Source organism: Mycena indigotica (genome assembly GCF_014461135.1).
Source record: "Mycena indigotica strain 171206Taipei chromosome Unknown Mind.scaff0002, whole genome shotgun sequence".
Classification (NCBI taxonomy): Eukaryota; Fungi; Basidiomycota; class Agaricomycetes; order Agaricales; family Mycenaceae; genus Mycena; species Mycena indigotica.
Window position 1 is genome coordinate 4,880,602 of NW_023503001.1, and position 24,660 is coordinate 4,905,261.

A 24,660-nucleotide genomic window follows, 5' to 3' on the forward strand; every position below is an offset into this window, starting at 1 on the left:
GTACATTAACTGGCTAATTGGGTCTTGAAGATGCGTATTGGCAGTGAAGGTAGGTCTGAGTGGAGGGGGCTAATCCCGTAATCGTAAAGCGTCAAGTAAAGCGTAGAAAAAATCCTGCAGTCGTCGAAGTGGATAAATACGCTAGGCGGGCCATCTACCTAGAAAGCGGGATACTAGTATTCGAGTCACAAGTTATTTGTGCGAAGGCGAAGGCGAATAATGGTAAGGGAATGAAGGTGGGTTGAGTGCGAGTTAGTGCTTGTGTTGCGAAAGGTGATAATGATACTTATTCTGCGGAGCCTGGTGCACCGGAGAAGTAACATTTTATGCATAAGTTGAAGGTTCTATCACCCGGAGGGTGAGTTTGGCGCCGTCCAGAGTCGAGCGAAGGCGCAGCCAGTCGTCCTCCGTCGAAATCATCTCCATCAGCGCTGTATCAGTCAGCGTTCCCGCAGAAAGCGAGTTCGCCCGACTGCGGCCACCAAAAAAAGCTTCGTGCTTTTGTTGGCGAGGCGGGGATCATGTACGCCAGCGAGAAGTTGTCGGATAGCTGGACGCCTTCCTGCCCAAGGAACTTGTTTTGTAACCGTCCTCGCAGTTCACCCAGGCTCAAGTCATCATCAACTCGTAGTAAGATTATTGAGTTGTTGTGGGCTGCTTTGATGACAAGGGGCGGCAGGGATGCAGCGGTTGTTGTCGACAAATGTGACCGGGCAGAATGGAATGAATAGAGCGAGGGTGTAACTGTGCTCCCGGTGGAGTCGGAAAATGTCGATCGAATTGTTGTGTCCGAAAGCATTGACATCGCTGTTGAGATAACGGAAGGACTGGGAGACGGTGCACGAGCTTTTGCAAGCGCATCCCTCCGTTGATAGAACTTCTCATTTACGGGAGTGACTGGCATTTTAGGGCTCGGGGGGCTGACAGATAAGCCAGAGAATTGTGTATGTAGGCGTGATGCTGCGGGGGAGGTAGTGCAAATTGAAATGCCGGGGGAGAGAAGAGGGAGAGAATTTGTCGGGCTAAAGGGGGCGTTACGAAGAGCAGGTTGGGGCGGGACATATGAGCATGGTCGCGGGAATGCATCTAACAAGCGGTAAGTAGGAGAAGATGAGCAGTAATAGAAATCAGCAATACCAGAAAAGTGGGAGTCCAAAACGCTATCTGTGTCGGACAAGACTGAGTCCCTCCAATTATCACGAGGTAAAATGCCATCGGCGGAAACGTCGGTCATGAAAGTCGCAGTTGACATTCTGGCCGGATTGTGTTCGGGAACGTAGTATCGCGGAATGACACCTTCAGAGGACACCTCAGTGCGGAAGGTTGCAATACTGGCATTTGACATTCTCCAGCGAGTCGTGTCGTTTTCGTCGTCTTCTTCAGGCAAGGTCAAGCCCATATCGTCGACGAAAGACATCCCGGATGCTGTCGTCATCCAGGACTCGCGAGGGCCACGGTTAACTGGACTAATTGAGCGACAATTCTCTTAAACGCAATCGTACTCACTGGTAGCCCGTGAATCAGGTCGCTCTAAGTTGGCTTCGCCCTCACGAAGCTTCTTGGCTGCGGCTGCTATGAGGTTGAGACGCATAGCCTTGAGATTGTCGTCGACAGTGTACTGGTGAGATTGCGGGTTATGGCCGAATTCTAGGGGTTGTTGCTCATCATTAATGGAGACACTAATAGAGCTCCGAGCGCTACTGGTTGAAGGTAACGAGGAAGAGTCGGATGAAGCAGATGAATGAGCACGTGCCCTGCGAGAAAGGGACTCGCGTGAATCGCCACTCGAAGAAAAGTATGAGGAGAATACGCTGCTGCTGACTGAGCTGCGTGGAGCTTTCACTGAAGGAGAAGGTGTCTTGTTGAGCGGGTTCTTCTTCTCGATGTCTTGGTCGCGACGCCAGAATCCAAAGAAGTCAGTGACGATACGCTCTTTGCGGAAGTCCTCGAGTAAGGTCGGGACACTGTCTTGCCAGAGCGCTGTGATCATTGCAGTCAGCTCGACTTGTCGTTGATCGATGGTAGCCTGGCTAGCTCGGAACATGGTACCCTTCTTGGTCAGACGGGGAATGAGGTCGTGAATGTCTTGGGCCACTGAATCGGGTTCAGGACCTGGAGGGAGAGACTCCCATGAAGAGGCGCGATCAGAGTGGAGATACATTCCATTCTTGCGGACGCCTTTGCCAGCGACAAGGCGCTGGCGTTTGGAGGTAGCCAAACGCCGGTATTCCCGTTCGAGAGAGTCTTGGAAAATGAGGCAGTCTTCCCAGCGACGAAGAATGTCGTATTCTGTGTTGGAGCCTCTTGAGGAGACAGACGAGCGGTCACCCCGAGTGATGGGGCATATCCTCATATGAAAGTTGTAGTTACCGCCTATTTTGCGTCAGCAAACACACCGAAATAAAGCATTGGGCTACTCACCAAGTTTGACGGGAGGGAGCATCTCAACGGTAAAGCGAGATGGAGCTGGCCGGTAAACGGCTCTCTTCCAGTTCTGATATTACCGTTAGAAAAGAAGGATTAGAGGAGGATATACGAACGTCGGGGGCTGAGGGACCATCTTCTTGGCCGGGTATGTTCTGCAAGGGATTAAAGGCAATTCCTTAGGTTTCTGGATAGTTACATACGTTGGGAAGCATGCTGGAAACGATTATTCGACAAGTTCAGCTGGAAGTAACCGGTTTTGGACCGGTGGAGAGGGTGGGCGACGCAGAGTTGGAGGGGGGAGGGTAGCGCAGACAGAGAGACTGTCGGAGGGGAGGAAGAGTGCCGCGTGGATGAGACATCTGGCCTTTTTGTTCATAAATTTTGGAGGCGCTATTGTTTGGGAAGAGTCGATCAGGCCGAATGGGGATGCGGTTTTGATGCTGGGAGAAGTCACGTTGTCGTTGCTTGAGCCTTCCCGCCGACCACGCCGTAAATTCGATCGACCATAGACGGCTGGGCCTGGTCGAAACGCACGGACTTCAAACGTTGAAGGTCAAGATGGTTGTATTGGCAGTGAGGTCCGTCACACCTTGATGTTAGGCCCGGCCTCCTTCAACTCGACCCTTCAGATGGACCTGAATACCGCCCTCTCAACCGAAGCGCTTGTGAATGTCCCTACCTCCAACTGCATAGACAACCAGCCATCCGAAATAGACCTTCAGCGACAAGCTCCGATAGACAGGCTCCCAACCGAAATTATTATCGAAATATTCATCCTTGCTGATAGGGCGGAACTCTATGGCCTTCAAGCGCGGATGCAGAATCGGGCAAGATACGTCGTCTGCCGAGTTTGCGCCAAATGGCGCTTAATCGCACTTGAATCCCCGGCGTTATGGTCGAGAGTTAATGTTGCCTCACACTACTGCTCAACAATGTCCTGGAAGTCGATCTCGCAAATGCTTTCTCAACAAATACTGCTGTCGGGACAGTGTCCCTTAACTATCCATTACAGCTCCCGCACTATCACTTGGAATGGGGAAGGCTATCCTCGCAATGGCTGCGTCGAGGTCCTCCTTGCGGCGTCAGACCGTTGGGTAAATGCGGAACTTTTGCTCAACAGAGAAGATGCAAATCTGTTCAATGATTTTTCTGGATCCTTTCCTCTGTTGCGACGACTGGAGCTTTGGAGAATGAACCGATTCTTGACAGGAAATAACCTTAATTTCATCGCCCGATACCCTGAGCTTCGTGACATTTCACTCGTGACGATCGCTGAACCTTTGAAACTATCTCTACCGTGGGCTCAGCTCGAGAAGACGAGCCTTAGCATTCCCATTGACACGGCCGTCCAATTACTATCCCAACTCCCTCGTTTGACCACTGTCGAGGTTACCATAACTCGCAGTGTCGGGGTCCAGTCGCAAAATAGACCTCCCGTCGTCTGTTCGAACCTGATTGCCCTCAAAATCAACCGCGAAGGCCGGATGCACAGTGACGAGCCTCATCTGTTGACACTTGTACGAGCCCCGCTGCTTTGTGACCTGGCGGTCCTTGATGGCGGCAACTTAACCCCAGTACTGCTTCCATTCATCATCGAATCCCGATGCTCCTTGACCCGCCTTCATCTATTTGCTAGCGTCTCTCTTCCCGACCTGCTCAAAATTCTCGGCCATACTCCCCAGCTCGAAAATCTATTTTTTCACTGGAAGTCCAAAACGGACCAAAATATTGACGCATCGTTATTCCGTGCTTTTATCGTTTCTCAAGACGGCGCGGCAATCCTGCCATCACTCGACTCACTCGAGCTCAAGGGAAATCTCTCCTGCGAGGCCAGTATCATTGTGTCAATGATTCAAAGCCGCTTTTTCCCGCCTGTCGGCATCGCGCAATTGCGCACTGTTACTCTCGATGCTTTTCAACCCCATCCAACGTTTAATACCAAAGTCATCGACGAATTGAGACTTAACAAGGACCTTCAATTGACTGTGCGGCTGAAGGGGTCACGGAGGGGGGATGCTACATAGCAAGTAGGTACTAGAGCTCGACGAAGAGCGATAATTACGTATGGACACGAATTTTGCTTAAACCAATGTGGTCATCTTTCTTACCTCCGATTCACAAGTAGCGGGAGCCCATCGACAACACCCGCTCAAAAGTTGATGACCAATCGCCAATTGCCGAGAGGATTCGCGTCGGCGGCATGCCGGGCCGGAGCTGGCCACGCTGATTTGTCACAGCCGTGGTCACTTTTCTGGCTTTGACGAACGTCACCTTTGAGGCTTTGCGGCTCGTCGTTGGCGTCACCCCTACGGCTGTCCCAACAGCGGCGAATTGGACCATGTCTCACAGTCTCTCAAAGCCTATATATGCTGGACAGCGACTCGCTGAAGATGCAGCCCCACTTGAAGAATGCATTCTGACGCAAACCCACCTCCAAGCACGATCCTTCGAGGTCGTGAACTGGCCCTCGTGTTTGTCTCTATGCTACTATCAATGCTCTTAGTGGCTTTGGACGGCACTATTCTTGGTGAGTGACCGTCAAAGAGACTACTACTGTTAGACCGACAACTTTGCAGCCACTGCTCTTCCGAGAATAGCATCTGTACATTATAACTCCGCTTTTCAGCAAATATTTGATGTTCCGCTAGGAGTTCAACAATTTTTCGCTCCAAGGCTGGGTTGCTACCGTCTTCGGACTTGTTCAGGGTACTTTTTTCATGGTTCATTGTCGTGCATATCTGATGACTTCCCTCTAGTCGTGCTCCTTCTATTCTACGGCCAAATGCTCCGCGTTTTCCCTGCCAAGTGGATTCTTCTTTCATCCATCGCAATATTCGAGTTGGGTTCCTTGATATGTGGACTGTCAAAGAGCATATTCCAGCTCATTGCGGGTCGCGCAGTCGCTGGAGTTGGTGCGAGTGGCCTCAGTGAGTCGTCTATTGTAACCCTAGCTCGATTCTTTAACTCTGGTAGTCATTGCCATGCTTCAAGTCATCAACCAGGTATCACTTTTGGAGGATCGACCCAAGCTTTTCGCTCCTTTCGGCGCAGTTTTCGGCCTCTCAACTATCATTGGCCCTTTAATTGGGGGCGGTTTCACTGATCATGTTGGATGGCGTTGGTGCTTTTTCATGTAACATTGACTCGTTTTTCTTTGTTGCACATTTCTTACTGAATTTTTAGCAATCTTCCCATCGGCGGCGTCTCCTTCGTCGCAGTGTTCCTTCTACTGAAGGCCCACCCTCCTCTTGGTTCCGATCCCACCAAACGCTCGACACGAGAGGTCATTCGGCAGGCTTTGCAGATGGACTTTTTCGGAGCAGCACTTGTGGCTGGTTCAATAGTCTCTTTGATGCTTGCTTTACAGTGGGGAGGCAACACCAAGCCATGGGACGATGTGGGCGTTATTGTGGTATGTCGAGTACCACGATCCAGGCTATCCTGATAACCGTCCTACCAGTGTTTCGCCGTTGCGGGTGTCGTCGCCATAATCTTCATCGCTTGGGAGAAATACGTGGGTGACCGCGCCATGGTCCCGCTATCCATGTTCAAATCCAAGTCCATGTGCGCTGTACCTGCTGGACCCTATCAACTGCGTTTCTTACTTGTGATCTAGATATGCTATCGTCTTCTATGGCTGGACAAATCGATTTGTCATGTTCGTATACTGCTACGTGTGTCCATTTTCTTTTTCTGTCTTAAAATGCTGATTCACATTTTCAGTACGTGCCAATCTTCTATCAGGCGGTCCATGCGAGTAGCGCGACCAAGTCTGGAATCAACCTCCTGCCCTTCCTGTTGAGCGCGGTTATATTCTTAATCGCATCAAGTGTTGCGACTGGGAAGATTGGCTATTAGTGAGCCACAATTTCTTGCCCTGTTTGCTCTTGCTGACTCGGTTTTCAAGCTGGCCCTTTCTTGTTATCGGACCCGTTTTCATACTGATTGGCTCCGGGCTCATGTTCACCCTCAACTCACTTACTCCCACTGCCAAAATTATCGGTTTCCAAATCTTGATTGGACTCGGCGCTGGGTTGGGCATGCAATCGCCGACCCTTGCAATGCAGTCAGTGGTCTTGTTGCTGTTGCTGACCCCCAATAACCCATCCGCAGGGCCGAGTTCGACGAGAGCCCGCATCTTGTCGGTCAAGCCACCTCCGTCGTTTCCTTTGCACAGTTCATGGGTGCTACAATCGGCGTCGGTATTGCCGAACCAACGTTTGCGTCGACGCTCACCCGCGCTCTCGCTCGTTATGCTCCAAATGCTCCAGCAGCCATCGTCAAAGAGAGCCCGACCTCGATCTACACCGAGCTTTCGCCGGAGCTCATACCCGCCGTGGCACGCGCATATGCGAGCAGCTTGCGGTGGGTATTTTTCTTGGGTGTGCCGGTTGGCGGCGCTGCGTTACTGCTGTCTCTCTTGATCAACAATATCAAAATCACCAAGAAAGCAGCTGCAGGCGAGTTGGAAGGACCGGGCGACACCAAGCTGGAGCGGAGTGAAAGAGAAGATGGAGGCGGGAGAGGAGCCCACGGGGACGGCTACTGCTTGAAATCACACTCGTTAAGACATTAATATTATACTGTTTTAATGCTGCTACATAGTGGAGTGTTGTCTAGTCATGTCGCAGAGCTTAATAATACTCAGCCAACTAGATGTCCGAAGGAACGTCGGATGGTTCAGCTTTTTTCTCCTCTATCATTGGCGACACCGGGGTGTGAGTATAAAAGTCTCGTAAGGGTTGGCTGAGAGGAATCAAGTTTAATCGCGGACGACATGGCGGAACTGGGGGGACACGTCGGAGTGTCCGAGAAATCTGCACCAGAAATAGGTACCAATGAAATGAGTAGGTTTGACCTGGCCGTCGCAAATGCCATTGGGACAATGGGTTACATAGCGCGTTGAATCTCTCAATGACCAATTGTTGGACGCAACGCTGGGTCTTCTTGGATCATGTCGTTTATTAGAGGCTCAAGGAAGCGGAGTGAGGGCTGCAGAGCGATGATAAGCCACAGGTCGGCACATACGGGTAGGATGAGACTGACCAACGGTACCCATTGTTTGCCCGCCCATTTGGACAAAAGAAACTTGTGTTTCAACGTGTTGCCAAGGAAGTAGATGTCGGTGGGGAATGGGTTGCAGACCCAAGGAGGTTTGTTGTGCTCAGGAGGTGACTGGTCAAGGCCACGAATGGTAAGCTCCGCTGGTGGCCCATCAGAGGGATCATACCGCCTTGACAAACCGAAGTCGATAAGAAAGTAACGCGGCCAGGCTCCTAAACCAACCCTCGTTGCAGAGCGCAATCCGAGGGTGTATTTCAGGCTGAATATGTATTAATTTACAATAAATAAATAAATGTGACATGATGTTACGAAGAGTTTTGGCGTGCGCTCTGCAGAGCGCAACCCCAACTCTTTTCGTCACACATGTCACATCTTTTGATTTTGAGTGAATTCGATACATATATAGCTAATAATCACTCTCTAAAAATTGGCCTTACTAGCTCTGCAACGAGGGCTGGTTTAGGAGCCTGAACGCGGCCAGGATTTAGTCCGAGTCACAACAGGAGCTCGGTGGCTATTTGTGGGGTCTTGCGTGGTGTAGATAGGATGAAAGCCAGCCGGATAGAGCAGAGTAGGGTCTTGGACGATGTTGCCCATGCTGCAGTCTCTGAATAAAGTAGACGGCAAAGTTCTGAAAAAGAAGGAGATTATCATACCGGTGAGCAACAAAGTTCTCGTGCATGAATTCAATTCCCTTGTAGCAGTTTAGAAGTGTAAGTTCGACGTCATAGTAGTACGCACCTCAAATATCTGTCGAAAGGCGTCGACGACCTCACCCACAGATTCGTACAGAGGTTGCGCCATACGGATTAAACGAGGCATGACGATGATTTTTAAGTCGGCGTCATCGGGGTCCTGAAGGACCTCCAGTATTGGAATGCAATGATTCCTTAGGTCTTCAGAAAGTGGCGGGGACGAAAAAAGACAGGCTATCTCCACTTCATGTGGGTGAACACGCGTTGAAACAGCTTTGAGCATGACTAGACGCCCGTCAGAGATACGAGTAGCGTCCATTATGGTGGGGCGCTGTTCGCGAAATTAGCAAGTCAACACAGTAGACCAGATCCTACTATGTGAGTTGCTCTTTCTTCATACCACGAGGCATTGGGAGCTGGTTCATAGTCAGGGTGAAACTTGGGTCGGAGACGGTACCCTGAGTTCTCCAAGAAGATCCTTCGCGCTGCCCAGAGGAGGTCTTCAGGGTACATTTCTGTCAGGACCATTGTAGCAACTGAGTTGGATGAAGGAAGTCAACTGCAGTGAGTATTCTCATGGTTGTTTGCGTCAACAAGGAATTCATCAGTGATACCATCAACTGACTCCTTCACCAAGAAAAACAAGAATGAAACGACATTGGTGAGGTCGATGTTCAACGACATGTTATGTGGTTTGCTAAGTTTACTTGTGACCGAAGTAACAAGTCGCGGAATAATTCAAAGACTCGGACTATGATTATCAATTCAACCGTCCGATTCCACAGCTATTGACTTTGATTCACTGCCAGTAAAATCAGCCTTGAGTCCAGGCCCAGCCTCAATCTTCTCCTGCTGCACCACCGATGAGGCTGGGATCTGAGTATAAAACTCTCGCAAAGACGGGCTAAGAGGGGTCGTGTCTGTTCGGGGATGATAAGGCGGAATCGGCGGGATGCGCCGTATCGTCCTGCTAATCTGGGAGAAAAATAGGCTTAGATGAAAGGCGTACTTTTGACCTGGCCGTCGTAAATGCCATTCGGTCAGAGGGGTACACAGTTTATCAAATCGCTCGATGACCTCGCCAATTGTTGGTCGCAAGGCAGGGTCTTGTTGGGTCATCTCGATTGTCAGAGGTTCGAGGAAGCGAAGTGAGGACTGTTCAAAGAGGTAGTACGAAGAATTAAGAGGAAGCGATGCACCCACCATCCGTACCCGTTTACCATTGACCCACCTGGAGAATAGGAAGTTCTCTTTTAGCACATTGCCAAGGAAGTAGATATCGGTGGGGAATGGATTGCAGAACAAGGGAAGCTTCCGGTGTTCTGGAGGTGATTGGTCGCCGCCACGGATCACGGGTTCAAATGGCGGCCCATGAGAGGGATCGTAGCGCCTCGATAAACCGAAGTCGAGAAGAAAATAACGCGGCCAGCATTCAGTACGCGTAATGTAATATGCAGAGTGCCGATTGGTGGGGTCCCGAAAGGTATATACTGGGTGAACGCCGAATGGGAAGAGTAGAGTGGGATCCTGAGCTATATTCGGTCCCCAACAGTCTCTAGGAAAAGTCAGTCGTAATTAACGGTCGGATACTGCCATACCGATGAGCGACAAAGTTTTCGTGCATGAATTGAATTCCCTAGTCAAAAGGTGAGAGCTTTCAAGGATGCGGAATAGCGACACACCTCGAAGACTTGCCGAAAGAAATCAATGACTTCACCCACAGTTTGAAATATTGGCTCCTCGACGTCTATAAGCTGAGGCATTACAATGATTTGCTTGTCATCGTCATAAGGGTCTTGAAGAACGTCAAAAATAGGGATACAATGATTTCTAGGGCTCTTTGAAAGTGGCGGAGACGAAAAAAGACACGCGATCTCAACTTCGTGTGGTGAAGACGCCTGGAAACAGCTTTGAGCATAACCGGACGCTGATCTGAGATGCTAGTTGCATCCATGATAGTATGGCGCTGAGCACAAGACCAGTAAGCAAGCAAGCAGCACACGGTAGACAGAGTGGCGCACTACATGTGTTGCTCTTTCGAAATGATACGAGTTATTGGGACTTGGCACATAGTCAGGATAAAACTTAGGCCGAAGACGATAGCCTGAAGCATCCAAAAATTCCCTACGCGCAAGCCAGAACTGGTCGCTGCTCCTCAAATCGGGGAGCACCATAGGAATTGCTGTCGGAACACGATGCGTCACACCCAGGTCACGCGGCACGTTGTCAACTCCCACCATTTCTATAGGTTTTCTGGGAGATGAAGACCGAGGATGATACCACGTTAATAGTTGTAGGAACAGAACTTGAAGGTTGAATGCCAATTCTTTCCTCTCCCCACTTGGACCGATAGGTCGATAAAGGCTCGGCCTCATTCATTCATATCCACAACATATCCATCTACCTTACCGCTTCACTTCATAACCGATGGGGTCTGAGTAAAAAACTCTCGCATCAACTGGCTCAGAGGGACCCGATCCATTCGCGGTTGATACCGCGGTATCGGAGGGATGCAGCGTAGTGTCCGGTTAACTTGAGAGAAGAATAGGCCAAGATGGAATGCGTACTTTTGACCTGGTCGCCGCAGATGCCATTGAGTCAAAGAGCTACACAGTACATCGAATCTCTCAATGACTTCGCCGATCGTTGGCCGCAGCGATGGGTCTTCTTGGGTCATATCGTTTATCAAACCTTCGAGGAAACGCAGCGAAGGCTACCATCTCGAGCGGTCAGATTAATAGAGTAACAATTAGGACACACGCACTACAGGCATCCGCTTCTTCCCGGCCCATCTAGAAAGTAGAAAGTCCTGTTTTAAAAAATTGCCGAGGAAGTAAATATCGGTCGGAAACGGATTGCAGACCAAGGGATGTTTGTGGTGCTCCGGAGGGGACCTGTCGCCGCCACGAATGACCGGCTCTAGTGGCGGCCCTCCAAAAGGATCATAGCGCCGTGACAAACCAAAATCGATGATAAAATAACGAGGCCAGCAGAAAGTCCGAGCGATATGAGATGCAGGACGGAGGTTTGCAGGGTCTTGAGTAGTGTAGACTGGATGGAAGCCCCAAGGAAAGAGCAGTGTAGGATCCTGGGCAATATTTGGTCCCCAACAGTCTCTGAAAGAGTAGTTAGTACTAATTCCAGTTAATTATCGCCCTACCGATGAGCCACGAAGTTGTCATGCATGAATTCAACGCCCTAGCGACATTGAGCGATGGCGATAAGACGACTTCCACAGTACCTCGAAAATCTGTCTAAAACAATCGACAACCTCTCCTACGGTTTCGAACAATGGTCTGTCCATTTCAATAAGGCGTGGCATTACAATGATTTGCTTGTCTGCGTCCTCTGGATCTTGCAGAACATCAAATATAGGGACACAATGATTTCGTGGGTTCTCTGCGAGGGGTGGCGAAGAGAAAAGACGTGCTATTTTGACTTCGTGTGGGTGCATGCGAGTGGAAACAGATTTGAGTATTACTGGACGCTCGTCGGAGATACGAGTGGCATCCATGATGGCACCGCGCTGCCGGAGGGTTAGCTTTTGAACACCTGTTGCCAAAGCCATACTGTGTGTGTCGCTCTTTCTTCATACCACGAGGCATCGGGATCAGGCACATAATCAGGTTGGAATTTAGGCCGAAGACGATATCCGGACGTTTCCAGAAACACCCTACGCGCGAGCCAGTGTAGGTCGCTGCTCTTAAGGTCAGGTAGGACCATGACTCCAAGTTTCAGGAATGATGTTGACACGAGGTGTCACTCAGCATGTCACGGTCACGCACCCAGATTTAGCGACTACAACGAACATCTCGCTCATCCAGCGTCTCTCTTTGGTCTAGGAATAGCAACGACCTCATGTACAGCAGACTGTGTCAGCACGTGTCCTCTTCAAGGGACCTTGCATCCTGTCTACCATGTCAGCGCATTCTGCAGCAATTCCGCCTTCCAGTGCTTCTACCGGGTCCTTGATCATTCCAAACTGGCCGACTACAAATGCAGGACTTGCGCTGAAGAAAATTAACCAAGGTCTCCAGATACTGGAGGGAACCGGAGACGCCTGGGTCCATCAAAAAGAGCATTTCGATCGCATTGTTCAAGACCTCAGAAGGTAATACGTGCAATATGCCACACCAATCGAATATTTACGTCTTTAGCCTCATCAAAGACAAGGACGGCATTTATAAATCTCTCTCAGACTCTCCTCTTCGCTCAGTAACAGACCCCAAGAAGAGGCGTAATGCTGCAAAATTCCATACTGATGTCGATCAACTCTCCGCTACTGTAAAGGTGCGCGACACTCGTACTGTACTTTGCACTCGCTTCCCGAAAATACAGAGGACGTCTGCCGAAGTATTGACCGACGCAGACCGTGAGATCGAGGATGGCATAATCAAAGGTCAGCCCAACATCATTCAAAAGTAATGCGTGTCACGGATTATTCTGGTCGCAGCCTCACTCATTGAGTATGGTGTCCGTCTTCAAATACTCTCGGTTCTCTGAAGTGTCCCGCCAGGAAACTTCGGTGGCTAAAAACTGGGGCCCTTCTGTGTGTTATTTACCTAACCGATCATCAATTGACCCACAAACCTCGAGCAAAATGCTGCAAGAACTGGTAAGGCTTGCCAGTGGTATGTCAAATGAAGTGTGCTGAATTCTTGAGCAGCAGGTCTACAGTGAGGAAAAACTTCTCCAACTGCAGTCGTCTATCTCTGCATTGAGCTTGGAGATGGAATCTGACCCCACAGCCATCGATCGCACCATTCCGCGCCCGTTCCCTCTCCAATTCTCTTCTCACTCAAATCCTGCTACCCTCGACGCTGTTGGATCGACGCCGGCTCCCGGGCCTAGTTCCCCGTCCAAATATGTGCGTCCTTCGCTATTCCAATAGCAGCATGCGTGCTAAGTCATGTAACTAAAGGCCCAGCGTGAGGCACAGCGCCGCGTCTTCCACGTCAGAAATGCCTGTACCCCAACAACCTCAATTGCCGACCCGCCACCACCGTATTTTAACCCGGACTCTTCGCCTGTAGAAAGGTTCATTGATTTGACTTTCTTCTCATGTTGATCAACGAACAGGACAACACAAATGCGGGCCCATATGCATTCCTTGCTCGTCCAACCTCCGAAATGCGTCGTTGCGGCGGTCTCACAGAAGCCTCCGACATCGCTTCCGACCGGAATCCAAGGCATGAGCTCATTTTTGAAATCGACTCCCTCATTGATTGGGAGTGGATTTAGAGATAGTGTTATGTCTTGCTCGAGCTACGTGACAGCACCTTCGACCCCGGTGCCTGGCAGTCAGGAAAGCTTGGAAAACATACCGTCGGAGTGTTGAAAAGCGACGCAGCGGTGACCGGTCAACAACATCTTGCTGAGACAAATACACACTTGTTGTGGTTTCAATCTGGTCGTCATATCCTACGTACTCTATGCACACTGGCAGATGTCACCATGGTGGATTCGCTACTTGAATGCTTTACTCTGAAGTGCCACGGTCAAGCCTGAGAATGCCCTGGTTGTATTCTGTGTGGTAGGCGTTACAACCATTTATTCATATACTTACGGGTAAGAAGGACATCAGTGCCCCAACTCTTCCAGCGCCTCAAGCGTGAGGCCGAGTATATTATTTCTTGGTCTAACGATCCCTAGTGGCAATCCAGGGTTCATAGGATGCTTTCATTGACTGGGAAAAAGACAGAATTAGTTGAAGTTCGGAAATGGACCGTGTTAACACACATTCATCAACCATGACAGTCGGGAACTCTCCCTTTCTCGCTAAGCCAGACAACTACGAAAAGTAGGCCGCTTTTTTGGTTCTGCTCGGTGAGGGAGCGAGGGGAGCAGCAGTAGAGGTAGATTCGACTGAGGCAACACTGCTCCGCTTGCGACGACGAGGGAGGTTGGCATGTGTAGGACCCAGCTGCCCTTTTGGCTCAATTTTCGGATACGCCGGGCCAAATGATATGTAGAGGGTGAACCCCCGGCGTTCTCGAAGAGTACGAGACATTGTTTGCTCGCTCGATGAACAGGAGACAGAGCTGGTGAGGTCGAAGGCAGCGGGGACGGTGACGTTCGACAACATTTTTATTTGGTGTTTTGGTTAAGAGGCGTTTGGTTTGGGAGATGGTAGTGGCTGAAGTGCAAGAGTGATTTGGTGACCCGAGCAACGAGTCGCTGGAGTTTTATGGCCTTCAAGAAAGCAAGACACTTTACATCCGCGCACAGGTTTTACGGAAGTGTCAGATTGCCCCACAGTTTCAGTTTGGGTGTCTTGTTGCCAACGTGGAGAGGCAAACCGGGTCCCTATAGCATAGTTTTCTGCTGGGAGCGAATTTTCAGGTCTGGCATACTGCGATGGGCGTAAACGGCAAGGATCGAAGGTTGTGACATAGTGTGACGCTTCAATCTCAAAACTTCCACCAAGGTGGCACTTGCACAACTTGAGCCGACTAGTGTTCTCCCAATCGCCAGCATAACTCCAACTCTTCATGCTCGAGATGTTATGCTAGAAACCCTGACCCGTCTTCGATCCCATCTCTCAAGTCATAATGTTGCGAAGAAGGAAGAAGACTAAAGCGAGCAGCAATCGAAGATGAAACTCGTGAACATTCTCCATGACCAGCTTACTCCAAGTCCAACCACAAAACAACCATGTCACGTTCAAGTTCGTGTGGAAACAGATCGCGCCATTCGAACACCTCTTGCGCCACTCTCACTGCACGGCCCGAGAATGGCGCAAGTCTTCGCACAATCCATATAAGCACCGTGGCTTGCCTTTCCGTCCTCTGCTTTCTTCCCAGCGACTTACCATGGCACCCGTTGCGACCCAAAACGACCACGAACTTGCTGTACCGTCCACCACAGAGCGCATTGCCGCCCTGAAAGCAGAAAATGCCGCCGCCGACAGCAATGTTTTCAACCCATTCTACTCCCCCTCGATCGGCGACGACGGCGATAACACCTATGCATATGCGCAATTCAAGGTTTGTTGCCAAATATTTGACTTATGTAATACCCTCCAACCAACTTCACCTAGCCGTCCTTTCCTGATATCTCCTGGCCTCCCCTCACAGAAGTCGCCGTCAGCGATCGCGGGCTGCTAGCTGATCCAGCAAAGAAAAGCCTGTTGAGTGCCGCGAGCAAAGTCCGGCATCTCACGCCCGCCATTGGAACAGAGCTTCTTGGGATTGACCTCAGACAGCTTACGGATGCGCAGAAAGACGAGCTGTATGTCTTTCCATTGCCTCCCGCGGTTGTTTTGAACTCACACGATGCTAGAGCGTTGCTGGTAGCCGAACGCGGTGTTGTTTGTGCGCCAGTCCTCGGCCCCTGAAGCATTTCTGACATGGAAACCCAGTTTTCCGCGATCAAGAAATTGATGTTTATGGTCAACTGGATATCGCACGCCATTTTGGCCCATTGCACAAGCACGCCACGACACCAATTCCGCGAAATGGCCTCGAAGAAGTTCACGGTAGGAAATAGCTGATTCGCGGCTTCATTATTTGACCTTCTTTTAGTCGTATATAACGACTCTTCACGTCGACCTGACCCAGCATCGTTCTCGAAGCTCGAGCTTTGGCATACTGATGTATTTCGCGTCATATCCTCTGAGGTCATCCTTTTAACGTGATTCAAAGGTGTCCTACGAAATTCAGCCTCCCAGCACGACTTCTCTCAAAGTCATCACTGGACCGGAGTACGGTGGGGACACACTCTGGAGCTCTGGGTACCATTATTGTTCTCCATAACCGACACACTCCACTAACAATCTATGTTAGTTATGCGCTCTATTCTTCTTTTAGCCCCGGATTCCAAACGTACCTCGAGGGACTGACCGCCTTGCACAGCGCCGTTGCCCAGGCCGACGGGTCACGTGCTGCCGGCCTCCCCGTCCGGCGCGAGCCTATCGAGACCATCCACCCCGTCGTCCGTGTCCATCCCGTGACCGGCTGGAAGAGCATCTACGTCAACCCTGGTAGGCCTTGCATCCAAATCTAGTTGTCTTCAGGTTACCCACGCAAACAGGCTTCACCCGCCGCATCATCGGCCTCCCCAAGGCCGAATCCGACGCCATCCTACAGCTGCTCTTCCACCAGATCGCCCAGAACCCCGACTTCCAGGTCCGCTTCAAGTGGGAGCACAACGACATCGCGTTCTGGGTCAGTTGTTTTGTCTAGGTAATGATCATGACACTGATTCTTTCTGCAGGATAATCGCGTTGTCACCCACTCCGCGACATTCGACTTTTTCCCCGAAACGCGCCACGCCTTGCGTGCGACACCGCATGGCGAGAAACCGCTTTCCGTCGCCGCGTATGAGAAGAAGACGGGCAAGGTTGCGAAGGACCGGCAGATCGAGATCTGGCGCCAGAAGGGGATTGAGCTGCCTGGGGGTGGCGATGAGAAGCCTAAAGTCGCGAGGTACAACGATTAGATCGTGTTACGTTGACCCCCGCTGCGTGGCGCGTTTTGTCCAAATGCTCCGCAGTCGTTTTCCCATTGCCTTCTTCGCTGTCGTCCAACTCGTCGATCTCCTCCCCGCCATCCATCTCCATGACCTCCCAAGGCCGTTTCTGCTTGACTCTGCTGAGGATTGCTGGCCTGCCGGAATCGCGCATGGTGATTCTCGTCCACCTCCATTGGCACAGGTATTGGTGTCGGTGGCCGTCGTTGAAGCGGCGGTTGCGGTGTTGCTTGAGGTTGCGGCTGATGATGGTGTAGTAGTTCAAGTCTACACGGTCGTTAGACTTTCCTTGAACGTGTTTGAAAATATTAACAAACCGCGTTCATGACATCACTCGTGGTATATCGCGGAGGGGAGTTGTTGCTGTGTTGATCCTGGTGGACATGCACACGCGAAGACTGACCAAGCTCGCCGCATCGAGCGCGGACAAGCTCGGCGTAACGCGCAAGCCATGGCGTGGAGTCGGAAAAATATGCTGACTGAATAATTCATGAGAGCTTGAAGGTTAGAGGAGGAACACGGCACGTACGAGTTGTTGGTGAAGCGTTGGTGAAGTTGACAACAAGTCCCCGGCCCCACGTGATAGCCGACAACCTTGTCCTCCGACGGCCATCTCGGGGCGAAGTACATCTAATCGAACAGCTACTACTCAGCATTATTGAAGCAACACAAACGTCACTTACTGGTACATTGCAGCAACGACGGACAGCCGTTCTACTGAATCAAGTCCGGCAGCGCCGGCCTTTCTGCATCGCCAAACGGGTCTGTAGTAGCCGCAACTCGGAAATCTAAGCACCACAACCTCCTGCCGACTTCTGCCGCTCAAATCGTCAACGCTGCTTATCTACAGCGTCCTCTTACGCCGGAAACCGCGCGCTAACAACGACGTCAACGCCCAGAAGGCGAAAACTCGGCGCGCAGACCAACTACCCACCAAACGGCCGTCTTGCCGCCGATTCCTGCCGCCCTCACTGCCCAATTCACACCTGAACGACTTCATTAACGAGAAATGGGGCGGGAGAGCACCGGACGCCTACCCCAGCAACGAGCGCTTGCCCGCTCTCGGCTCTTTTCACGCCAGCAGCAGCATCGATGCAAAGCTGCTCGTCTTCTATTCGCGCGCCAGAAACCGCCCGCGAACGACGACTAGAAGGCGAAAATTCGACGCGCAGACCTCGTCTTGCCAAGTACCCGCCAAACGGCGGTTTTGTAGCCGATTCCTGCCGCCTCGAGCGCTTGCCCGCTCCCAGCCCTTCTTGCGCTCAGGCTTCTCGTCTACTTCTCAGAAACCGCCCGCGGATGACCACGTCAACGAGCAAAGTCGAAAATCTGGGCGACTGCCCGTTGAATGGCCGTTTTGACACCGGTTCCTGCCGCCCAACTCGCTGTAGAACGACTTTATCAGCAAGAACCGCCCGCAGGACGGTAATAGTCTACCCAGCAAGCCGCTCCTGCTTCCTCCTCGCTGTTCGCGCCAGAAGCCCCGACTCGAATCAAGAAAGAACGACAACTAGGCGCCGTTGGGCAAGAGAATGCCCAGGAAACGAATGCACAACTTTGGCGGCATTCTCACGCTAGAAGCAGCAAGCCCGACACTGAGCTCAACAATGCTCCCTCCGCACCACCCGACGCGCCTTCTCCCAGCCCAACTCGGCACAAACTCCGCTATCCAACGCGCTATAGAAGGGCTTGACATCAGCAAGATCTTGCTGGATAACGCAGACCTGGCAACATGCTCTTCGTTGCTCACAATGAGCGCGGCCACAATAACTCTGGCGGAACAACGCTCTCGTCCGAGACAGCGCAGGCGAGTTATTTTGTAGCGTTCTTGCCGTCCTTTGCGATGACCAGAGTGGCTTCCCAGTGTCGCCCGACTCGGACTGAAGACATGAGTTGAAGTCCCAACAATGCCCGCCACAACACTGATCAGTGCATGGTCGTTGTCCTGCTCAACTGTGTGAGTGTATTCAAAGTTGTACAACTTAATGCTCACCGTTGTTGCAGATATCGTTGCCTTGATATCCAATGGCGATGGAGCTCTTGTTACCACGACTGCAACAAGGTAAGTCAACATCTGCTAGACAACGACAACAAACCCACAAGATGGCGAGATCCACTCCCAGGACAACACAGTCGTTATTGAAGGCATGTCCCCCGCTCAAAGCCTAGGCCTGCGCAACACTCCCAACGACACTGCCCAATAACCAGTTCAAGTTGTTCGGGAAAGAACCAGCAAAGGTTCACGGCCGTTGCCTGTCACGATCGGTAAGGGATATTTCAAGTACAAATATCGATACTCACCGTTTGCAGACGCTGAACTCCCTACTTCCGCGGCCGTTTAGAGTGACCACAGCGGTTGAACGACGGGCACCGCAACTGGAACGTGGTAAGTCAAGGCTTGCAGGAAAATTGAAATGACCAACTCACAGGATCCCAGACGTCAGGATCCACTTCGGGCAACAGTGTTGCTGTTGAAGACGCAGGCCCTCGCTATTGCTGGCGCCCGACTCAAAGCGCAGTCGACGCTATCGAACGCGTAAAACATGAGGATGGGCAACGGGGAAGTCGGTGAAGCCAGTGGATGTCGTATGTAGTTCGCGGTCACCTGGGATAGTGTAAGCACAGTGAATTCATCAATTATGATGAGACCATACCTGTGCAGCGCAACAGCAGCGAGCTCGACATTGGTCGCAACGGCGAGGTCGATGGTGATATTTGAAATGGTGATATTTGAAATGGTGCAGTCGCAGATGCGGATGAGAAGGGAAAGTGAGGGAGAGATGAAAAGAGGGAGAAGGGGGAATGATGGGAATGGCAGATTGGGGCTGGATTTTATACCCAGAGCGCCACCCAAGCGAGCTACGCGATGAGTGGGAAAGTTCTCACCGGAAGGACGGATCACGCAGGGCTGGACCGGGCGGATTCGCCACTATCGGAATATGTCATAAATGCTCGGAAATGGACTTTCCGAGCATAGTGTGCTTTCCTAGCAGAATATGGAGGCAGGGCAGCATTCGGACTTATGGAGAGGTTCATTAGAGATGTTTCTGTGACTTACAGTGGTAGATAGCACACTGAAATGCACAATAAATGGAAAACATCATTGGGGGCAAAAACGGAAAATATGAACCATTCGTCAGGCGGAGCGCCCATATTCTAGGCGAGTGACAGACAGGATTATGATAGCGTAATATATGGCGTGTTTTAGGCCGTAAATCCCTGAGCTTCCCGCTGAGCAGGTAGGAAGCGCGGAAAATCCATCTTGGATCTACACTGAGTATCCCATCATTGAGAAGATTGTGGGGTGAGGAACCCGCTGAGGACATTTCCCACGTGATATGGAAGAGTTTCCAAGGCAATCGGCCCATCCCAGCCTTGGAATCCCAGGAAGTAGCAAAATGACGCACCTGGGCAAGATCATATATTCAGGAGCCCCCTTCGCCTCGGATAAAAGCACGGACCGGCAGATGGCTTACGTAAGCATGCTATACTAAAATTTGAGCCCAATCGGAGCATTTCTAGGTATAGAACAGTGGTGAAATGGCAAATTTCCATTTTTGGTCGTAGGCGTTAGCACGCGATGGGTCACGTGACCAGCCCTCGGAGCCCATCTTCTCACACAAAACCTGATCTGACACTGGGGATAAAGCTTCTATGCCATCATGACAGTGTAAGCCTACTTTCTATAGCACTTATGGCCCCAAATCTAGTAGGGTATTTGCCACTGCCTGCTCCTGGGTATGCAACTTTATGCCACATTTCTAAGGTGTATCAGTCGGGAATCATGATGGCCAGCATCAAGGAAGTCACGTGACCGTATCTGTCGGACTTTAAATTCCTTTTGTTTGACTTTGTCTTTACTTTTATACTACTATACTTTAGTATGTTACTCAGTTTGAATGTCATACTTTGCTTCAATTTGTCTGTCACATGTCATACAGCTGATTTTATACAATATATATCACAGTACAAAGTGAATTTTGGCTTTCCAAAATAGTAATTACCAAATGGGGAACATCATATGAATGTTTTTAGGCATCTATATGGCATGGCCCTGAGGACCATTCAAATTGAATAAATAGTAATGTGTGCTAATTTTAGATTGAGGTAAAGAGTATGAGAACCCTGCATGTTTAGTCAGCTAATAGGATCAGCACTATTGGCACCCAAAAGTACTGAAAACATGTGGAAATGAGAGATATCATGCTTGATTAAAGTTACTTTTAAAAGATCTACATTTTAGATTTCTTAACCCCAGAGATTTTCTCACTCTAACATGTATGATCTCAGTCAAAGTGTGACATCAATGTGACTTGATTGTGACAACATAGCCATATAAACTGGTCATTTATAGGAAATCAGATCATTTACAGCAATCAAGCAGGTTTTTGGCAGGCTTCAGGTCAGGCCATGCAAGGCTCCTCCTAAGAAACACATGCCCAGAACAGAACAGACAAATCATTAGGTCTGCAAGTAAAGCGAGCAGGGTCAAATTAAACCAAAAGGGCCCATTAAAGTGGTTCCTTATCAAAGTCGGTGTCAGGGGTTGAATGTTGTGGGCTCTCAGTGGCCCTGGAGCAGATGGGCCAGGTCGTGACAGTTTTGAGCACATATCTGACTACTCTGGTATAGATTAAAGGTAAAAGAAAGTGGGATCAAATTGATTACCAAATTTAGAAGGATGTCACACTCTGTTACATGTGCTCTGGATAGTATCTACAGTCAACTGGTGGGGTTTGAAGCATAATTGTAATAGCTCGCTGGTACTGTAGTATTATATTCAATTCGAATGGGTTGTGACCTGTGACTCAATATTCAAAGTTGTAGCTTCGAAAATTTCCTTTTTAGAAAGTGATTGGGCACCAGAAAAAGTGACAAATTACCATACTCAGACAGTTTGGGACCACAAAAAGTAGCTGTGACCTGTGACATTTTTGAAGTTGCTCGAATATTCAGAGGGCTGTGACCTATAACATTCAAATTGAATATAATGCTACAGTATAAATGCACTCAAGGTTATATTTTTTTTCGTTCATAAACCCCAAATTTTGTTGCTAATGTCATCAATTGATTGATTTGTAAGGGTACCAGGTTCTTACGCTCTATACCCACTTTTTATTATCAAGCACCTTGCAATAAAATTTATGGTTGTGGCCACTTTCTGTTTGGACAAACTCAAACCAGATTGTATCAGTATCAGACATCAGAAATTGATTATTTTGGTTTGATAACATTTTTACTCATGTTTTATTGAAAGTATCATCAAATCTGAATCATCACTGATTGTGACAAGCCAAATACTATGATAAAAGTTTTATTTGATTTTTACCCACTTTTAAGTGGGGATGAGTTCAGTTTCTTAACTAGTTTTGGGCTAATATAATATGGATCTGCCAAATGGTCTGGATCCTACAATAGAGCTTATTAGCAACTCCAAAAAAAAAAAACGCTCACTTAGCGTTTTTCTGGCCCTCTGATTGGTTAAGAGGCCTTAAGCGAGCCTAAGCGAGGGATTTTTTTACGCTGCTAATAAGCTCTAATCATATATTTTTTGTCTAATTTTCATTGACACCACTATCAGATTCGCAATCAAAATCAATATATCACAGATTGTAATAAGTCTAACAACTATGGTTTTTGCAAAGAAAATTTTTCCCCACTTTTTATTGGGCCTAAGTCCAGTTCTAGCCTGGCTCTCAACTGGTTTTTGGAACTTTTGCTCAGATCTATACTCACTTTCAATTTAAATTTTGGACTCAGCTCAAATTTAACCAATCCTTTTGATTCATACATTTTATTTTATTTTGACCCACTTTTCATTGGGCTTATTCCTGGCTAAGTCTAGTTTTGGGCAGCAAACATTATTATTTCATTTTTACCTACTTTTTGTTGGGACCAAGACCCACTGCAACAAAACTTACTATTCTGGGAAGTCAGTCAGGTCTAGAAATTACCATTTTGGGAATGTCTGTTTCAGAAGCTGGATGGTATCACATGACAAACTCACATTTCCTCCCAAACGAAGTTTTCAATACAAGTTACAGACCCAAGATCTGTTGAAGTTTTGATGGTCACAACTTGCCGCACACATGACTCGGAAATTTCCATGTGCACAGAAATCGGGGCCCATGATTTATGTAAGAATTGGCGGCAGTTATTTGGGCCTGGATCTGCCGCAAATAAGTCCAGCTTTGGGCCACTTTTTTTTTACTGAAACTCTGCTAACTTACTTTACAACTAGTATATAAACTCAATATGTAGGGCATGATTTGGCTTAATGCACAGATCCTGTGATTGCAAACAGATTCCGCTCACATTGATCCCATCACCGTCCAGATCAATCAGAATTCAACGAGATCTATTTGACAAAGGCAATAAAAATTAGAAGTTTTCAAACCCAAGATACATAGGCAGCTGATTTATGCAAATCAGGGCAATGTTGTTGAAATTGCTATTTCAGGCAGCGACAGTTCAAGTCCTAGGCTGGCAAAGTTGATTTCTAGCAACAATTGATTTCTACAGAATAACATATGCTCAGTCCAGGAGTTGAACCCAAGAGGAAGATTTATATATGCTCAGTCCAGGAGTTGAACACGAGACGAAGATGGAACCATAACATAATATTTGCAAAAACTCAAGGTCCGATCAAACATAGGTGACGCCCAGGGGTCACACGTAACCTCTCTTTTCTCTTTCCCCCCATGTCGTCGTTATGCTGGTGGTGGTGAGTGTCTTGCTCTGTGCTGTAGCGGTTGTCTGATCAGAGTACAGACTGCCTGCCAACCCCCCACCGTCACGTCGCCTCATCCCCCCCCCCCCCCCTTTTTTTTTTGTTGTCATCGCTCCACTGCCCTCGGGAGGGGAAACCCTGGCTCAAGGTTGAAGAAAGTGCAGAATGGGACTGGGAAGCCAGAGCACGCGTTTGCTAGGCTTAATTGATGTGATTTTGGGTACATCTCAATTTTTCTCCAGCCAAAACATGAGTTTTTTGCATGCGCTCAGGCTTCTCGTCTACTTCTCAGAAACCGCCCGCGGATGACCACGTCAACGAGCAAAGTCGAAAATCTGGGCGACTGCCCGTTGAATGGCCGTTTTGACACCGGTTCCTGCCGCCCAACTCGCTGTAGAACGACTTTATCAGCAAGAACCGCCCGCAGGACGGTAATAGTCTACCCAGCAAGCCGCTCCTGCTTCCTCCTCGCTGTTCGCGCCAGAAGCCCCGACTCGAATCAAGAAAGAACGACAACTAGGCGCCGTTGGGCAAGAGAATGCCCAGGAAACGAATGCACAACTTTGGCGGCATTCTCACGCTAGAAGCAGCAAGCCCGACACTGAGCTCAACAATGCTCCCTCCGCACCACCCGACGCGCCTTCTCCCAGCCCAACTCGGCACAAACTCCGCTATCCAACACGCTATAGAAGGGCTTGACATCAGCAAGATCTTGCTGGATAACGCAGACCTGGCAACATGCTCTTCGTTGCTCACAATGAGCGCGGCCACAATAACTCTGGCGGAACAACGCTCTCGTCCGAGACAGCGCAGGCGAGTTATTTTTGTAGCGTTCTTGCCGTCCTTTGCGATGACCAGAGTGGCTTCCCAGTGTCGCCCGACTCGGACTGAAGACATGAGTTGAAGTCCCAACAATGCCCGCCACAACACTGATCAGTGCATGGTCGTTGTCCTGCTCAACTGTGTGAGTGTATTCAAAGTTGTACAACTTAATGCTCACCGTTGTTGCAGATATCGTTGCCTTGATATCCAATGGCGATGGAGCTCTTGTTACCACGACTGCAACAAGGTAAGTCAACATCTGCTAGACAACGACAACAAACCCACAAGATGGCGAGATCCACTCCCAGGACAACACAGTCGTTATTGAAGGCATGTCCCCCGCTCAAAGCCTAGGCCTGCGCAACACTCCCAACGACACTGCCCAATAACCAGTTGTTCGGGAAAGAACCAGCAAAGGTTCACGGCCGTTGCCTGTCACGATCGGTAAGGGAT

General features: G+C 49.6%; 8 protein-coding genes across 8 annotated transcripts; 3 read left to right on the top strand and 5 right to left on the bottom strand.

The window, feature by feature from the left end:
* Nucleotides 1–436: 436 nt before the first annotated feature.
* MIND_00264300 (uncharacterized protein) lies at nt 437–2,639 on the bottom strand (the record flags this gene model as incomplete). Its single annotated transcript, XM_037359519.1, has 6 exons — nt 437–1,086; nt 1,138–1,461; nt 1,507–2,373; nt 2,422–2,494; nt 2,541–2,579; nt 2,628–2,639. 6 exons carry the CDS (start codon nt 2,637–2,639, stop codon nt 437–439), a joined length of 1,965 nt encoding a protein of 654 aa, XP_037224614.1.
* A 2,197-nt stretch (nt 2,640–4,836) lies between these two features.
* Nucleotides 4,837–7,003, top strand: MIND_00264400 (Major facilitator superfamily protein; the record flags this gene model as incomplete). Its single annotated transcript, XM_037359520.1, has 11 exons — nt 4,837–4,954; nt 5,004–5,029; nt 5,076–5,133; nt 5,184–5,354; nt 5,401–5,560; nt 5,611–5,839; nt 5,888–5,991; nt 6,044–6,101; nt 6,151–6,284; nt 6,335–6,493; nt 6,541–7,003. The coding sequence occupies 11 exons, from the start codon at nt 4,837–4,839 to the stop codon at nt 7,001–7,003; spliced, it is 1,680 nt and encodes a 559-aa protein (XP_037224615.1).
* Nucleotides 7,004–7,338: 335 nt separating this feature from the next.
* MIND_00264500 (Protein kinase domain-containing protein) lies at nt 7,339–8,738 on the bottom strand (the record flags this gene model as incomplete). Its single annotated transcript, XM_037359521.1, has 6 exons — nt 8,562–8,738; nt 8,233–8,517; nt 8,148–8,185; nt 7,990–8,098; nt 7,929–7,945; nt 7,339–7,750 (listed from the first exon to the last, which is right to left on the bottom strand). Exons 1-6 carry the CDS (start codon nt 8,712–8,714, stop codon nt 7,339–7,341), a joined length of 1,014 nt encoding a protein of 337 aa, XP_037224616.1. The 5' UTR covers nt 8,715–8,738.
* Nucleotides 8,739–8,951: 213 nt separating this feature from the next.
* Nucleotides 8,952–10,426, bottom strand: MIND_00264600 (Protein kinase domain-containing protein; the record flags this gene model as incomplete). Its single annotated transcript, XM_037359522.1, has 7 exons — nt 10,211–10,378; nt 10,067–10,084; nt 9,869–10,016; nt 9,785–9,822; nt 9,390–9,741; nt 9,196–9,341; nt 8,952–9,153 (listed from the first exon to the last, which is right to left on the bottom strand). Exons 1-7 carry the CDS (start codon nt 10,297–10,299, stop codon nt 8,952–8,954), a joined length of 993 nt encoding a protein of 330 aa, XP_037224617.1. The 5' UTR covers nt 10,300–10,378.
* A 173-nt stretch (nt 10,427–10,599) lies between these two features.
* Nucleotides 10,600–11,930, bottom strand: MIND_00264700 (Protein kinase domain-containing protein; the record flags this gene model as incomplete). Its single annotated transcript, XM_037359523.1, has 5 exons — nt 11,757–11,930; nt 11,428–11,712; nt 11,347–11,384; nt 10,951–11,302; nt 10,600–10,899 (listed from the first exon to the last, which is right to left on the bottom strand). Exons 1-5 carry the CDS (start codon nt 11,907–11,909, stop codon nt 10,600–10,602), a joined length of 1,128 nt encoding a protein of 375 aa, XP_037224618.1. The 5' UTR covers nt 11,910–11,930.
* A 173-nt stretch (nt 11,931–12,103) lies between these two features.
* MIND_00264800 (uncharacterized protein) lies at nt 12,104–13,427 on the top strand (the record flags this gene model as incomplete). The annotated part of the gene is made up of 9 exons (XM_037359524.1): nt 12,104–12,297; nt 12,344–12,476; nt 12,525–12,585; nt 12,640–12,652; nt 12,703–12,735; nt 12,783–12,801; nt 12,853–13,053; nt 13,108–13,215; nt 13,266–13,427. The coding sequence occupies 9 exons, from the start codon at nt 12,104–12,106 to the stop codon at nt 13,425–13,427; spliced, it is 924 nt and encodes a 307-aa protein (XP_037224619.1).
* Nucleotides 13,428–14,803: 1,376 nt separating this feature from the next.
* MIND_00264900 (Alpha-ketoglutarate-dependent taurine dioxygenase) lies at nt 14,804–16,983 on the top strand (the record flags this gene model as incomplete). Its single annotated transcript, XM_037359525.1, has 10 exons — nt 14,804–15,172; nt 15,226–15,416; nt 15,468–15,499; nt 15,547–15,663; nt 15,710–15,780; nt 15,830–15,918; nt 15,971–16,167; nt 16,218–16,351; nt 16,401–16,612; nt 16,680–16,983. The coding sequence occupies 10 exons, from the start codon at nt 14,804–14,806 to the stop codon at nt 16,981–16,983; spliced, it is 1,716 nt and encodes a 571-aa protein (XP_037224620.1).
* MIND_00265000 (uncharacterized protein) lies at nt 16,600–17,268 on the bottom strand (the record flags this gene model as incomplete). The annotated part of the gene is made up of 3 exons (XM_037359526.1): nt 16,600–16,922; nt 16,969–17,134; nt 17,185–17,268. 3 exons carry the CDS (start codon nt 17,266–17,268, stop codon nt 16,600–16,602), a joined length of 573 nt encoding a protein of 190 aa, XP_037224621.1.
* Nucleotides 17,269–24,660: the final 7,392 nt, after the last annotated feature.